This window comes from Sparus aurata, chromosome 1 (assembly GCF_900880675.1).
Source record: "Sparus aurata chromosome 1, fSpaAur1.1, whole genome shotgun sequence".
Lineage (NCBI taxonomy): Eukaryota > Metazoa > Chordata > Actinopteri > Spariformes > Sparidae > Sparus > Sparus aurata.
Window position 1 is genome coordinate 35,627,513 of NC_044187.1, and position 16,913 is coordinate 35,644,425.

At 40.0% G+C, this 16,913-nt stretch overlaps 1 protein-coding gene across 1 annotated transcript in view; it reads right to left on the bottom strand.

The window, feature by feature from the left end:
- Positions 1 to 16,913, bottom strand: part of sorcs3a (sortilin related VPS10 domain containing receptor 3a) — a 265,841-nt gene that overhangs the window by 8,536 nt on the left and 240,392 nt on the right. The window contains exons 23-24 of the mRNA XM_030429062.1: positions 5,380 to 5,511; positions 5,138 to 5,237 (exon numbers count right to left, since the gene is read on the bottom strand). Of these exons, the coding sequence (XP_030284922.1) occupies positions 5,138 to 5,237; positions 5,380 to 5,511 (232 nt within the window). The remainder of the gene's footprint in view (positions 1 to 5,137; positions 5,238 to 5,379; positions 5,512 to 16,913) is intronic.

Below are 16,913 nucleotides of genomic sequence, written 5' to 3' on the forward strand. Positions count from 1 at the left end.
TGAAGTTGTTGGGTCCTCACCATATGGTCCTAAAAATAGAGAGGCCTGCATGTACAACTAAAAGCCTAACATGCAGCCTCCATGCACCAGCAAAGCCTTAAAACAAAGAAAAGTGTGCCAGTGGTACAATAAATCCCACCTGGTTGTGAGATCTAAAACTCTCATCCATCATTGGCTGAGGTGCACCTGAATGCACCACACCTATGCAGAGCTCTTATGAGTCAGAGAGTTCAGAACTGCAACCGCATTATGTCGCAGTTCCATTGTAGCGCGTTGCAGACCAAACCTGTGACTTTCTCATGTACAGCAGTTATTAAAAGGGAGCAACCAGAAACATTTGGATTTTATCTTCACTTCGGCCACAGCTTTCAACTCAACGCAGGATCAGTAACAGCTGAAGTGAAGAAATATCCTCAGAGAGAAACAGACCCCTGCTGATCCCTGTTTTCTTCCCCCGAGTCGAAGCCAAGAAAAGCCACTGTCAGCCCACTTGTGCTGTGTTCAGACCAAACATATCGCAAGTTATTTGTGCAACTAGATTCCACACAAAGTCAGTGACAAGATGTGACATATACTCCGGGTGGCTCAAATCGCTTGAAGATTGTGTTGCGTTGTTCGTGTGTGTTGAATATATTGAACTCAAGCGGAATTTTTGCATGGTGCTGTATTACTAAAGTGAGTTAACTCTGCTGATGTCCGGACAATCATGAACAACAATAGAGGACAGGATAATAATCACGCCATTTGTGGACATCCAGAGCTATCCCATTAGAAATGTACCAAGGGACGACAAATAAGGAGCTGCTGTGGGAGGGGGGGGAGGGGGGGCAGAAGGTCAGGCTACCTGGTAAGTTTTGTAAATACGTCAGAGCACAGCACAGCAGAGCTCTTATCGATCTGAACTCCATTCAGGGAAAAAGCATTTTAAGTTGTTTCCTTGTCGTCTGACCAACAGACCTGATGAAACATTAATTCAGGCTTTTATGATGTTGTTAATTCAGCATCCTTTTGATCCATCCAAGTCATATCCCCGAGAAATATCTTCGTTTTTTGGTTCCTACCGATGTGCTTCATGGCTGTTTTTATTCACACCACTCTGCATTTCTATCAAGGAACAAAATCCAGGAGAAGGTGATCATACCTGAGTTTGTCCAACATCCTCCGAGTGATAGAAAAGCGAATGTTGTGTCTCCCCACGGTCGTTATCTTCTTGCCGTGCTCAGAGCAATAGCTCGTCTAACTTTTATCCCTCTCTATGTCTCCTCTCTACTAACCCACATGTACACACGCCTACACACATCCAGGCACACACTCTGATGAACAAATCGCTTGAAGTTTACTGTGCCTCCATGCTATTGTTCTCTCAGACACCTGTGTCAAGGCAGCGCACACACCTAACTCAGAAAACAGGGTTCAACTCTGTCGATGCCACACTGAGATTTTAAAGGTACATCTTGTTCCAGTCTCTCGGTCACCTCTATTGACCAGCCCCGGCATGACGTATGTGTCCAGGTCCACCATCTTGCCCACCTCCATCTCTCTCTCTCGCTCTCTCCGTCTCACTCAAACACACACACACACACACCTACACACACACACACACACACACACACACACACACACACACACACACGACAAATGCTTGCTTGATGCACAGTGTTACTGCACTACTGTGTCTAGTTTTAGTTGCTGTATTTACAATTTTTACAAAGATGTGGACTTCAGTCATTGTGACTTGTTGTGATGACTTGTAACGTGATTTGGAGGTTAAAAACGTGTGACTTGACTTGACTTGGGACATGAGGACTTGAATGAATTGTTTGTGTTCATTTTATGTTTTCAGTTTTAGGACTAAACTTATAATGAAAAGTATGTTGTCAATCTTCACAACACAAGTGTCTCTAGTCAAGTAAACGAGCGCATACTGGGAATGGCATTGTTGTCATGACTGGATGACTACCCCGTCAATCAAGCTCAACGCTACCAGACTTTTTTTCAACACCCCCACACTCTAGACGACACACACACAAAGCATAGCAGATCATGTCAGCCAATTCTGTGCTGAGAGTCATCACTTTCAGACTGAAACGTTTCATATGTGAAGGAAAAAAGTTAAACTGCTGAATGTGAGACCTGCTCATCAAAGATATCTGACAGCCAGACTCAAACTTCATACATTGTTTGTCATTTTAAGACACATTTGGATTGGTGAAGTTTCTGTGTTCTGTGAGGGGCTGAAGGCAGATGTGAGCTAATGTTAGCCAGATACAATCTGTTCTTTCGCAACTCCTAAGCAAGCTCAAGTTAGCCTGTTATGACAATCTGTTCTCCTAAAACTTGCTGGTGGCTGGTGCTGAGACCCACTAACACTACTGTCTCTCAGAGGCTGTGGCTGGCTGAAATTAGACGACATACGACATTGGTAATAATATCAGTAACTGCAACACAAATTCAGGTTAGATAAATTGGCCAATAATATTATTATTATTAAAAAGTGACTTGACTTGCCTCAACCAAGGACTGGACTTGACATAACCTGTTACTTGACTTGACTTGCCCTTGAAACAATGACCTGGGACATAGACCAAAGGACTTGAGTCACATGTCTGTGGTCTGAATATAGATATTTGTTTATTGAAATAATAAACTCTATTTTACTGTACAGTTGTCCGTGATTATTTGTCTATATGTGTTGTAGTAACAGTTAGCTGTGACAGTCAGTGCTCAGATTCATTTCCTTCACTGTTATTTAAATGTTACATGTTTTGGTCCCTGATTCCAGGATGGTGTCACATAATTATCAATTCATATTTTATATTGTATTCCTGTATGGCATATTTCATTTTTTTGGTTTACACTTGATGGGCAATTGTCATACCCATATTTATAATTCATTAATAACAATATGTTGCCACACTGTTTAGAATCACACTGTTTATTTGTGTACATATTATGTATATACAAGTCTATTTCTATTTCTTACCTTTTTTTTATATTGTTTATTTTTTTACTGTTATTATTGTTTATTGTTCAATTGAACTGTCCTTTTTATTATTTTTATTATTCTAATAAATACTATTAATACTAATAACCAATCCTGCCTGACCAGTGTACCAACACAGTAGCATTACCAAAGCTGTAAACACAACACTGACACGTCATCACCTTTTACACCGATGTGGTGAACTTGATAGTAAACACATTGGAGTCATGTTTGTCCCATATTGTTAGTCTTTTAGCTCTGTTTTTGGTCTATACCAAAGACTTCGGGAAATATCTGCCTCTTTAGCTGCTAAATGCTACGCTATGTCCACCAGCTAGTCTCCGACTGTGTCTGTCTTCTGTTTGGTGCTGAGCAGGCAGTGTACAGTAAATTTTAAAGCTTTGTACACTGAAAACAGCTGCCGTCAAACAGAGAGCTGTTGTTTGTTCTGGTTCCCTCGAGCTGCAAACTGTGTGCGTCTCACTCTCTACTCTCTCTTTCCTTCACTCTCAATAGCTTTCTCTTTCTTCTCCTATCTTCTCACTCCAGCTCCTCTCTGCTGGACCACTGGCAGCCCAGGAACCTCTCTCTAAGTATCGTTGCCACCTTGGGGCCTTTTATGAATCATGTATCATGTATGTCTTGTAGTCTACATGTAAAAGTTTTTTTTTGTTGTTGTTTTTCCTTCCTTGAAGTAATGGTCTAAGGAGAAGGTGTGGCACACATTGTACAGATTATAAATTATCCTGAGGGGAATGTGATTTGGGACTTGGCTTTCTAAATGAAACTCACAGTTTGACTGACAGTGTATGTGTGTTAATGGATGAATGTGACAAGTGTTGTAAAATCGCTTCAGGCAGTCAGTAGATAAGTGCTATATAAATGCAACTCCATTTAACATACAAATTGAAATCTACCATTTTCCTGACTGCACATTCACACCAACAACTCTGCCTCTGAAACCATGCTTATTGGCCAGTAAATTAATTTCAATGTTGATTATGAGTGGTAGCGTGAAATTGCTGTTTCTATATCAGGGCAAAGAAGGTGACAGAAGTAGGTAATTCATACATTTGAGGAGGATTTGAAATGGTTAAATGCACTTACATTTCACACAAGAACCCGAACAAACAAAGTGGGTATTATGATTATTGTATCGTATGTGGTTTTGCTCATAAGACCACCTTAAATGTGTCTAATTATTTTGAAGCATGCATTTATGTCTGTCATTGCAGGGAAATCAAATTGCAGTTGCCGATGTTACTGTGCAGCTCCTGAACCTTTCAGCTCAGAGTCAGTGACGCGTATGCTGTTGACCTTTCTCAAGCAGCTTGAAGGCTTTTTAGACCTTTTCTTGGGAGGTGAAATATGAAGAGGGATCCAGCTGGGTATACCTCGGATGTCATTAGAGTGCAGCACACCACAGAACGTCACAGAGCAGCACATGCCAGGCTGTTAATACCTGGCACTTTGAGCTACAGACAACTCGTGGCTGTGTGTCTCCTGAGGCCGTGTGCCTAATGAAACCAGCCATGCAATCAGTACACTGGAGTTTTCCAGTCCAGCCTTTTTATTTACAATCACGGTACCTCCTTGAATCCAGGATTGATTTGATACTTATAATAGCAATTTGGTTTTTGGCAGGGGTGTATTTAGAATTTCTCATATGTCAACCAGCCGTCCCTTTTCCAGCAGCTAAGAACTAAACAGTGCCACTGACTCTTCAAGCTTTTCTGATTTCTGCTTCTGCCCTTAAATTGTACAGTGCTCTTTCTCAAGGACTAAATAATCAACATAATTATACTCAGTGTAACAGTAATTTTGTGGTTGGATGGCCATAAAAGAAATAGAACAGATGTTCAGCTTTTGATGGTAGGCATAAAAGATCCCTCATCTCAAGGAGCGCCACTTAAAATCACACCCCATCCAGCACACCCTGTGCTCTTTTGCTTAGGATGGAGGCAGACTGACAGGAATTTTAATTGGTGGACCAAAGAAAAGATCTTGGTGTCAAAACATGGTTATTACAGCTCTTTTTCTTGGCACTTCAAAATGAAAATTAGAGATTGCTAGGGTATTATTAAATTACAAGTTAATGTTACGGTTGATAACTTAATGACAATACTGGAAGCATTGAGAGCAAATGTTTCTTACCTAGTGTTAACTGTGTGTTGTACACGATCACCCTCACACCAGGCTTGAGCTCAAACTCCACCAAATTTTGGTTCAGCGCGCTGACAATTTTATCAGATACCTGTTGACCACATACAACACATACGTTTTACACTCGATGAGCAGTTGCATTCAACATTTGTTATGTATCAAGGAATCTATTTGATAGGCTTCCACTAACAACAACAATGGCATATGAAATTCTGCAAAATAGTCGCCCACACCTGCACTAGCTCCTCCTCACTCTTTTTCTTGCCCTCTGATTGGTTCTTGTGAGGTAACAGGAAGAGCTCAGCAGCTGTTGGAACACCTGGGAACACGGCTACCAAGAGCTGCTCCTCAGGGAAATCAGACACCTGTGATAAAGCAGAAATAAACTTTATTAGCCATCACACTGTGACTGATTATTTTTTTCATCAGTAAAAAAACATGTGACTATGTCACGTGTCTATGAAATTATACAATCATAACAGTCATGGAATGGATGATTTAAAAAATGATTTAAAATATAATGTAAAGAACAGTATGTCCTTTTGTTGTGGAGCGACAAAGTCGGAGCCTGCAAAAATGTTACGATATCTGCTTCTTGTGCAGGACTTTGGGAGGCATACAATTCTTCATAGTATTTCCTGAAGCAGTCATTTATTTTAGCGGGATCAGTAGTTACAGAACTTAAAGAAGGTCTGATTTTATGTATGGCCCTGCTCGCTCCTGGTCACTCCTCTTATAGACGCACCAGACAAACAAGCATATAGGTCGACTATGAAAGCATCTTATTACAACTATACATATACTGTAGGTTAGACAGCGACCTCTAGGGGCTGTCGTAATTTGTATCAATGCAACAAAGGAGGACGTCAGGTGAAGTAATATGAAGAGCAAAAAAGTTCAAATATGTAGAAAGTTGTGATTGACGGTTACATAGTCTTTACTAAGTCATTCAGGTATGAGGATGTGTTGGAAGCCTGAGCTCAGCACAGGTGTGATGATAATGACTTCCCTGCTTCAGGAACGTATACCGGAATACACTGTTGTGGCAATATGTTGCAGTGAGATGAGTATGTCATGTGGGTGTATTTCAGTTAACTGAAGTAGCTGTTAGGCTTCGCTTTAATGTGTGTGGTTGTTGTAGTCACTTCCCGCCATGACAAAAGAGTAGTTAGTTGTTAACTATGTTACATATTGAATAACATCTGTTACCAAACAATCATGGATACATTTATGTAAGGCAAAGAAAGACAACTGTATGCATAAAGTTCATTTCATTAATAAAAAAAAAAAAAATAAAAAAAAAAACTCACTGTGCTTTACATGAAAATGCCAATGCTACATATACACTCTATGTGTTAAAAATAGCAGGAGTCAATATAATGTTCCATGAAAGGTTACTTTTTAATCTCAAGAGGAATCTTAATTATGTACTCAAACTCTCAGTATAGATATAATTGCCTGCCTGTGAGTCTCTGCTGGGGGCTAAGTAGTTGTATACACTCAGCACTTACGCTGAAGAAGCAGCAATTGAGATGTTGGTGAGCATCTTGAGTAGAGATTTTTTCACTAAAGCATTTGAAGCTTTCATGTTGTGCGTGCCTCACTATGCGTAGTTTTACTTTTCATTTTTCTAACTGAGAAGGGAATGTTTTCTGGTGTGTGGTGAATTTTAAATACACTTGAAAATATAACGAGAACATTCTTTTTAAATAGTTGAAATATGGCATTCGTATAGGATGTTTCAAATATTCAATCGTAGTTAGAGAGAGATTATTTCATTTTCAGTTGTTTTTAAGGTTTGGAGGAGATCTGCTATATTTCACTCTTTGAATCCATTAATGCAGCAATTCAGCTGTATTAACTCCAAGTCCACATGCCAGTAATTGTAAACATTCTTAAGGAACATCTCCTGGATGATTGCCGTGTTATGCAACTCTGCTAATAAACCAACCTTCCCTACCTAGTTCTCGAAGATCAAAACTTAAGTTTGGCCAGTGCTGGCAGTTTAACCTATGTGAATACAATGTAGAGCCAAGCTACTGAGCATCTGGTGGTGTTGCCATGTCATGGAACCCAATAGATTTATGAAAGCATGGCCAAATTCCAGCTGCAGGGTACTTTGTGCATCCTTTTTGGGTTGGAAAAATCTTTGTCAGTTCAGCCGTTTACAAGGCCTTGGGTACAGTATAGTCACAAAACTACAGACAAGTTTTTCTTCGCTCATGAATTCATTTCAGAAATACATGGTTCTCAAAGGACAGGGATGGATCCAAAGGTCACAATAACTTTATGTTAATGTCCAGACTGCCTTCAAGCATAGACCTAGTTTATTGGAAACAAACAAAAGGTTAGATCAAACAAATGTCCCTGTTTTTGTTTTCAGAAAAAAAAAACATTATTTAGCCCTTCACTCTTAACCAGTTAATATGTACAAGCAGGCGAGGCAGGGCCTGGCTGGTGATCACTCTTCATTTCAGAGCCTGTGATGTTTTTATGTTTGTTTTCAGTGGCCTGGGCAGACAATGGAGTGGGTTTAGCCAAAGCACATCAATTATCAAGCACAGAAATCACTATTTGAGTACCATAGTAGTGGCCAAATGATAACCATGGACATGACTTGCATTGAAAGAAGGGGCGCCCGAGAGGGAGATAAAATGAATAGGATGACAGAAGAGGCAATAGCCCCTGAACAAAAAAATCAATATGCTTTTAACATGTTTGTTCGCATTGCAATCAGTCATTAGTTCAAACAGCTGGCTGGCTGCTTTGGAGTACTCTCTTTTGATGCTTTGCAAATTTACTGCTGGATACAAAAAACAGATTGGAATGGCAAGCAGAAAGATGGGTGAGACAATCACAGATGAAGATGAGGTTACCTGCTGCAGGGAAGCCTCGCCGAATTTGGTTTCACACAAAGATTCAATAGTGCAATAATTAGGAAGTTTATTTTAAGAAGTAATATGTGAAGATGGAAAGCTCTAGAGATACCTAGAAATGAAATCATATGCCTGAAAGGTGTTGCACCTGTACAGATACCACACATACTGTATTTTTGCATGCATGCAGTTTGGCTTTAATGTGTTCTAGTTTAAATTCGAGACAGGTAAACATTTGAGGTCTCATTTTTGGGGAATTCTATATGATGTATTTACACGTATAGCACCACCTCATCTAAATAATCCAGTGTTAATGCTTAATTCACCTACAGTCATTGAGCTAAATGTTAGCATCACCATGCCAACATGGTTACAATAACAGTGTTTTATGTTATGTATAACACTTACCATGGTCATCATCTCAGTTTGCATGCTGACATTTGCATATTAGAATACACAAAGAATACCTGTGGCTGATGGGAATAGTATTAATTTTGCAGGTATCTGGACACAAACCAACGTATGAGACAATTTCATTGACATCTGTCTGGCAGTTTTTGAGACATTCAGTTTGGCCCATAAAGTTCAGATTACTTGAGGGAAATCATGAATGTGTGTATCGAATTTCTTCTGTACCAATCAACCACAATTGTGTGATAACATTTTCTATTTCCTTGGATGATTAGCAATTTGAGCCTGCTGTTGGTGCAAGATTATTTCGATATGAAATCAAATAGAAGTCATTCACTGGAGGCCTTAAATATCAGTTGCAAAGTTTATTGTTATCCATGAAAAAGTTGATGAGAAATTAATTTGACTCAAAACCCTGAAATATCAACCTCATCCCAGGGCTGACACACAGTGACAGCATTCATACCTACGGACAATAACCGATTGACCCATTAACCTAGCCCGCATGTAGTTGGACTGTGGGAGAAAGCTGGAGTACCTGCAGAGCAAACATTGGGAGAACATGCAAACTCTGCACAGAAAGGTCCTGCCCCAGCCAGGTCTCGAAGGCAGGACCCTCTTGCAGTGCTGCAACAGTGCTAACCACTGTACCGCTGCGATATGAGAGAGCTTATGGTGACAAAAGCCAAGTGTTGTGTTGCCTTACATCGTGTTTGTCTCAGTCAAAAAGCTGCACTTGAAAACACTGCAAAGACAACACTCGATGGCCAACTAGCTTGAATGTTCTGCCCCTGTGTAAAAAAAAAACCCCAGAAAACTCCATTCAACCAGCTTTTGGTTGTCCTTGTCAGTCATTTAAAAAAGGAAACCAGAAGACGTAGGACTGTGGATACACAAATAACGCATTTTCCCACCATTCGGTTATGAAGCTATTTCTGAGAGAATATGTCAGATATGTCTGAAAAGTTGATGGTACAGGTGAAGAGGCAAGGTGAAAACATGGATAACACAGCAACAGAGGCATTCCCTTTCTTTTTCTGGTTCTCTACTTGTGCACAGAGTGGCATCACAGCCCATGAACAGCCGATTAGAGGGATTTCTCTCACCGAAGTGCTTCTCTGTCGCTACTACATGCACGATCAGCCAAAAAGCTGCCGACAAGGGCCGACTAATGCCAACGGTGAGGGACACACGGCAACAATTAGTGCCACGGATGCACATTGATGGCTACAACATTTATTGTTAGGCAGCAACCTCTAGTGGCTGCAGTAATCATTATAGCAGCATAGAAGGAAGTGAGGGGAAGATGAAGGCAGGAGGTCAACTAGACCACTGTTTGTGTCCAGTGGGAAACCAAAAGCTGACGGTGAGCGTTTTCACTTACTGTCGTAGTAAAGTTACCTCACGTACATATTGTAACATAAGTTCTTAAATTCAGTTTGAGTTTCATGTGAGGGAAGTCTCTCAAACCCAATATGCATTCTAGTCATTTGAGACTAAGTTAATTATCAACACTATAATTGCCAAATTGAAACAGAGTGAAAAGATGAAAATACCACATTACTGTGCATGATTTGCCATGCAACCATTGGATGAGAAAACACTTTGGTGCCTTTGGGGAAGTAATAAGGAGATGATAGTTTGATAGCCTGCATTAACCTTCAAGGAACACTATGGGGAGGGGGGGGATATGGATATGGATAGGGAGGTTAACTGAGGATAGAGTGAGTGAGATGAAATAACCTCCTTTACTGAGTGTGCATCCAAGACCAGAAGAGGCAATGGAACAGATGTGAGCCTAGGTGAAGAGTGCAAGGCATGACTTGAAAATTCAGCAACAGAGCTATACACCACTGCACCTCAGTTAAATGGACCTTGACTTTAATTGCAAGTGGTCCTCTCTCTCATCTCCTGTTTTATTGTTGGGGAGTTGTTTACTATGGTGGAAAGCCATCAGTTTTGGCCTGGCCTCTGTCTCAAGCAAGACTTCTCAACCATAACAAAACAAAGAAATAACCCTCCCCGTCTCCACTTGCACAATAAGTTTGTCTGGAAATGAACTTTTTGTCATCTCCAGCCTCATAAACACATCCACAGCCCTTTCAGATGGGAAGTGGCTGATTTCTCTTGCAGCATAATGTGAAAAGATGAAGGCAAACAAGTAACACAGCAGCCACAATCCACAAGTGTAATGTGATAAACAATAAAACAAATGCATCTCAGAAGCTGTAACCACTTCACCCTCTGTTCCATTTTGATACTTTCCTTCAAGGGAGGCTCTGAGAGGATGCTTTTTATAATCCAAGTTCTATGACCACTGGTAGAACTGTCTAATGTGGATCATAGCAGCAGTGAAACTCTGCATGTGCCTGCTCACACAACCTGAACAAAATGTAAGTACATTGGGGTTTCTCAATAATATACGAGTTGTCCTTATTCAGAAATGATCAATTAAGGTATGCGGGATAAAAACCCATTCGGACCAGAATCAAGATTTTTCTTTTCCATCGTGTCGAATCAAATCACAGTTTTAATTTCTGATAATTGTACAGAATAATTCCTCCTTATGAAATAAGCTCTTTCAGGCAGAGCAGAGACTGAAGTCAGAGCCATGGACATGAGCAGTCAAGTGTAGGTGGTGATAATGGAGGAGTAAAGTAGTTGAACAAGGAAGCTTTTGTTTTGTTTGTTAAACTCATATTGTGGCCCTGCGGCCAAATTAAAAGTGACCCATGGATCGTTACTAGTTCTCCTCTACCGGGTGTAGTAACTAATGATTTGCTTTGTGTTGGCCTATACAATTAAACAAATGTTCAAATATGTCCTGGAACAATAGTCAGGTTTCTATATGAACAGCAGATTTGGTTTGCTGTAATCATTCCTCCTTTTGATATTAGTCCTCTTGAATCAGTTTCAGTGTAAGTGATGTGGACGACCTTGTTCTGTTTAAAAATACATTCCAAATTGTATCTGAAGCTCTTTGTGCTACTGTCACTACACTGCTGCTCAGCAAGGAAAGACTGTCTGGGTGAACACAAAGGGGAGATTTTGTGTTGAAAAAACACTTACATTTGGAGATATTGACCTGATTTGAATAAGGGCACAGCCACACTAGGCAATCCGTGCCCAAGCATGTTTGACACCCAGAGTCCAGTTTGTTTGACTACTGTGAGTGCACCGTACACTTTATTGGCCCTGGCACGGTTGGAAGAGGTGTGCTTCAGCGCGGTATGGTTGTTCATGCATGAGCACAGGCACGGGTGCACAACGTGGACATGAAGTATAATGATGTGTTTTACGCCGAATCAAGAAATCCAGGAATGTGAGAAGGTTGTCTGTGACCAAAAGGACACAGAATATGTCACAAAAAACTAAGCAAAGTAATGTTCTCGTAGTTGCTCTCTTCTGTGTTGCGACCGTGCTACGACATGATGAGGTATGTGCAAAAGGAAACTGTGTTCAGGCCCGGTTGTAGCCGGAGCAATGTGAGTGCAGGCCAGCAGAGGACAGAGCAACAGAGCAACTAGAATGTGTGAGTGCACCCGAGGTCAGACTGCTGAAGCCTCATAGCTGATTCTTGAGAATTTTGATAAAACAGAGAAGAGAATTACGTTAATATATCAACAGCACTGGAGGACAGATGTAAACATATTATTTTAAAACAAAAAAATCTGACGGTGTTGACTCAGACCTGAGGGTCTTGACATATAGCAGAAGGTGGTGAGGCCTAATTACATCAAACAGTTCCAACAATTTCACCACTCAAGTCAATGTTTCATTGATTGAAAACTTTATGTGACAATTTGGTGCTAAAGATACATTTTTTTCTTGCACGTTTTGTCCTTCTGTAAATATTCTGTAAATCAGTGCTCTAAATTCTGGTCTGATGCCCTTCATCATGGCGTGTCCTCATATGGATTCTATGACTTGACACAAGTTGGTTCATTCATGATTTCATAAAGGATTTTAATCATTTCTTTTATCATCAGGGTGCCTCCTATAGATTAAAAAATGTTAAGTTTCTAAAAAGTATAAGCACAAAATGTGTACAGGTTTACATTGTGCTTGCAAAGCATTATACATTGTATTTTTTCTTTCATAAAGAAATGTGTATTTTTTACACTAATTTGTTTTCACAGTTGTTCTATAGTTCTGTTTATTCAATGTACAGACTTGTTTTTGCTGCAGAACTGTACTGTTTTCTAACAGTTTGGACTTGTGCCAGTTTATGTGATGGCACATGTGGACAGTGAGAGTCAACAAAGTTACAATCAGTGTGTTGGTAAAAGCGGCACTCAGCCAGTGAGAACAGGTGAGAAAATTACAGCAACCAGTGACTCTTTCAACACATATATGGACACAGATGACGCACTTGAAAATGTGAAACCACACGTTTAATTGCACCATGTACTACAATGCACCACTCAAGGGAAACATGAATTTCCAAATGTCATACTTTCCAGACATATGGTAGATTTGTGTTATTATGGATGCTATTGTGTTGGCAAATAACTGCCAGAAGATTGTAGATAGGTACTCCAGTTTGTGTCCTCTAGCAGGCCATACTTCTTACTTTGCTTTAGACAACATCAAACTCGCTCTAGCTTGCGCTCCCTCACACAGTGTTGAACTCTCATGCTCTAAACGCCATGAATAATAACCGCCTTTTCTGAACAATTTACTTTTGGAAATTTTTTATTTAACGTTTTAGGAAAGAGAACAGGGGCTAGGACGGAACAGTTTCATTGACATTGTGAAATGAAACTAAACTGTATATCGTCTTTGATTTTGGATTTCATTCCGTCGTGATATGTCCTAAGTGTTGTCTCTTCCTGATTTTAAAGGCAACATTACAGTCAAGTGATGTCATTTTCTGAACCAACCAGACCGGTCCACCTGTTCTAATACTTGTCTTTACCCACTTAGTCATTATATGCATATTATGATGATGAATATTTCTTAAAAGTCTATCACCAGTACCATTTAACCACTTAATGAACGCCCCCATTTTAAGGTTCTTTTTCCAAAATGACATACCGAAATTAAAAGCATGACAGCTCCCACATAGTTTGAGACTCAGGGATGTGACACTTAGAAATGTAAGTGTGATTCTATGACATACTGACACAGAGTTACAGAGGTTGGAACACAGGTTTTGGTTTTTTCGTCCAATTCAAATGTCAATAAACTGTTTAAGATATAAGGGTTCAGGTATGTCTATGGACACAGGTCTCAGCTTGCTACACTTAAAATTTGAAGTCAAAAGACTAAAAAATTGATTTTTCACAATTTTTTTTCTGAAGGCATGTCTGTGCATTTTGCTTGGGTCCTTTTTTTCCAAGAGCGCCTACTGAGATTCAAAGGCTTATAACTTGAGAACCCCTTTACCTAGAAACATAATCTTGGTCTCAAAAGAAAGCTAAGACCCTGGGGTTTCTTGCTCGTTCGACACTTGTAGCTAGTTTTGGGTAAAATGACATGGATATTCCCATTCTATGGACTCTTGGCGAACTATGAAAAAAAAATTGTGGCATGACGTTGTAGCTGTGGAAAAGGGAACACTCCGAACGTATGTAGGCATTCTTGCTTCTTGCGGTAGAGGGCTCTTTCTAATGTTGTGTCATGGTGAGTTTAGAAGGCTATTACATGGTCTGGAATAGGCCTGAGCGATAAACCGAAAATTTACCTATACCGAAATTTACGAAGATAACCGACGTCATTTTGGGCATGTCGGTATATTCGGTGTCATAGGCATAACATCCACTAGGGACAGGGGACATGTTAGGTCCACTTGATTAATCTACCCCAGCGTATACCGATGTGCTTATTTTACATCAATTTGATGGCAAACTCCACCCGCTGATGCAACACCAGCTATGCCAGGTTAGTAATCAAGTGAACCCACTCTCGCTGTGAGTCGTGGACAGTTTGTGTGATGATGCTGCATTCAAAGGCTGCAACAGGCCACTGTCTTCGGCCGGCTGGTCCATTGATCAAACATTTGTGTTTTGTTTTTTATTCACTCAAAATAATGACTGTATTTCCAGCTAGAAAACGCGCATCTCTCTCCTCCCTCCATTGTTGTTTGCATTTGTGTCTCTGCGTGGTCTGACATGTGAGTGTCCTCATGCTGGAAAATGTGACTTCTCGCGTACGTGACGTCACTCCCCGAGACGCAAGAAGAAAGCAAAAACATATGTTTTTTACTAAGGAAAATGACAAAACTAGTAACGCGTTACCGGCATCACTGATTGTGTAGCTTAAGTGCAACATGGAGCATGAAGATGTAAAGAAAACAATAAAAACAGTAGAATTAACTTTGAGCAAGTTTGGAGGAAAGTCGGAGGTGTGGACCCATTTTAAACAAGTCGTGGGCCGTGATAATAACATTTGTCGGCTTTGTCGAGTGCATTAAGTGCGGCACTTGTTGCATTATTCATCAAGATTTCTGTAGTTTGAACAACTCGCAATTGTAGTCGAGAACGTCATTTATAACAGCCCACGTATTAAACAGTTGTCGGGTTTAAATCGGTCTCGGGCTCATAATTACATTCAATGTGTCAGGCCGGGCTCGGACACAACGTGCACGGGCTCGGGTCGGGCTTGATTCTCAGCTATACTCGGGTCCAGCCGCGACTTTACTGAGGTTCACCCAGTGTGAGCAGCAGGAGGACGGTTAGCTCACCTCCCAGAGCTGCACTGAATCGCTGGAAACTGATTTAGGGACTGTCATCAAATTACTTAGCATAAATATATTAATACAAAATAATTGCAGTTCTTTCAATATCTTCCATGACATGTGACCCAGTGACTCCAGCAGCAGATTGTATGAGTAAACTGGATGAATGAGACACAGCTATGTTTACTGTACTTTAGTGCTTCCTCTATTTTATATGAATATTAATATGCAGAAATCTTGATTTTTTTTCTCAATAGCTTCCATGTCATGTGACTCTCTGACTTCTGAAACAGATTCTGTGTCTATCAAAAATGTATAATGATAAAGAAAATAGTGGTAAAAAAAGTTCTCTAATGCTCAAGAGGTTAACATATTATTAAGCAGCAATGTCAACTTCTCTACTATTTTGTCTCATGTCTTATATTCTGATTCTGAAGTCCTCAAAATGTTTATTTATTTACATCCAACGTCTTCCACCACCTGCAGTACAACCACGTGATTCAATTCGAAGAAATAAAAAAAGCGAGAAGCGAGAAGCTTAGAATTTGTTTATAAGGGACTGTATATTTTATACTTTTAAACTTGTTAAAAGTAATCTGTGCTTTTCAGCTGTTCAATTGTGTGCCTATCAGTTGTTCTTAACTACTAAATAAATAATATAAATCTTAACGACAATGTAGTTTTACAGTCCTTTAAAGTGGCATTTCTGTAAATACACAGGATTTTTTTTCCTTTTTTTAGGTGCGGGGGGGGGGGGTGTTACTTATCGTTCATTTATCGTTATCGAGGTGAGTTGCTCAATATATTGTGATATTGATTTGATTTGCCATATCGCCCAGCCCTAGTCTGGAAATAACTTTTTTGGACTTAAAATAATCACGACAGTCTCAGCTTTCCAACAGTGGGTATATACTGTTAAGATCTGATGCTTAAAACTATTAGCAAAAAAACTATTCGTTTTTACGAAGGGTGTTCGTTTAGTGAAGGGTGTTCCTATGTTGGAACGGTGTCCCTTAAGTGGTTAAAGTACAAGTTATCATCCTGACAAAATTGTCACAATACCAAAATTGATGCATTTTTTCAGTCATGTCTCAGCTGTTTTCCCGTGTGTTTCTCTGTGCTCTCCCTGCTTCCTCTGTGTCTCCTCCCCCCTCGTCTGTCTCTGTGTCTCTGTGTCTCCTGGGCTTGGCTACCTGATCTGGCACCTGGCTCCTCTCCACATCTGTCTGCAATCTTTATCATCATCTCCCCACTCAAGTAGCGCTGTTTCATATCAGACTTGGGACATTCATTGACCTCGCCACCATGAAGTCACGTGGTTCATGGAGCGCTCAACAGTTCCCGACAACGTGCCAAAGCTACAATATCATTTAGCCGAGGACAGGCTTCTTTTTTGGGATTTGTAATTTCAGAAAGTATTCTTTACTAAATTTACAAATGACATGCACTGACTAGAGCCATCTAGTCAGTGTATTAAAGCAACATTTTGACCTGAACTCGGTAGAGTGCGAAGTAAATGCAGAGTTACTTTAGTCCTGTGTCTTCTCCTTTCTACTCCAGTACATGTCAGAGGCATTTAGGCTGTTGTACTTTCTAACACACTGCTACTGCATTTTTGATAGCTTATTTTGCGCATGCATATTAAAACATTATAAAATATTGTGTAATATTTGAAATAGTATCCTATGTCCTATATCCTTGTCCAGATATCAATATTATTCTAAGGCCATATAACCAAGCCCTGATAAAGACCATAGTCTGGAAATATTAATATTTATAAGTTCTCTCTTTTTTTCATAGA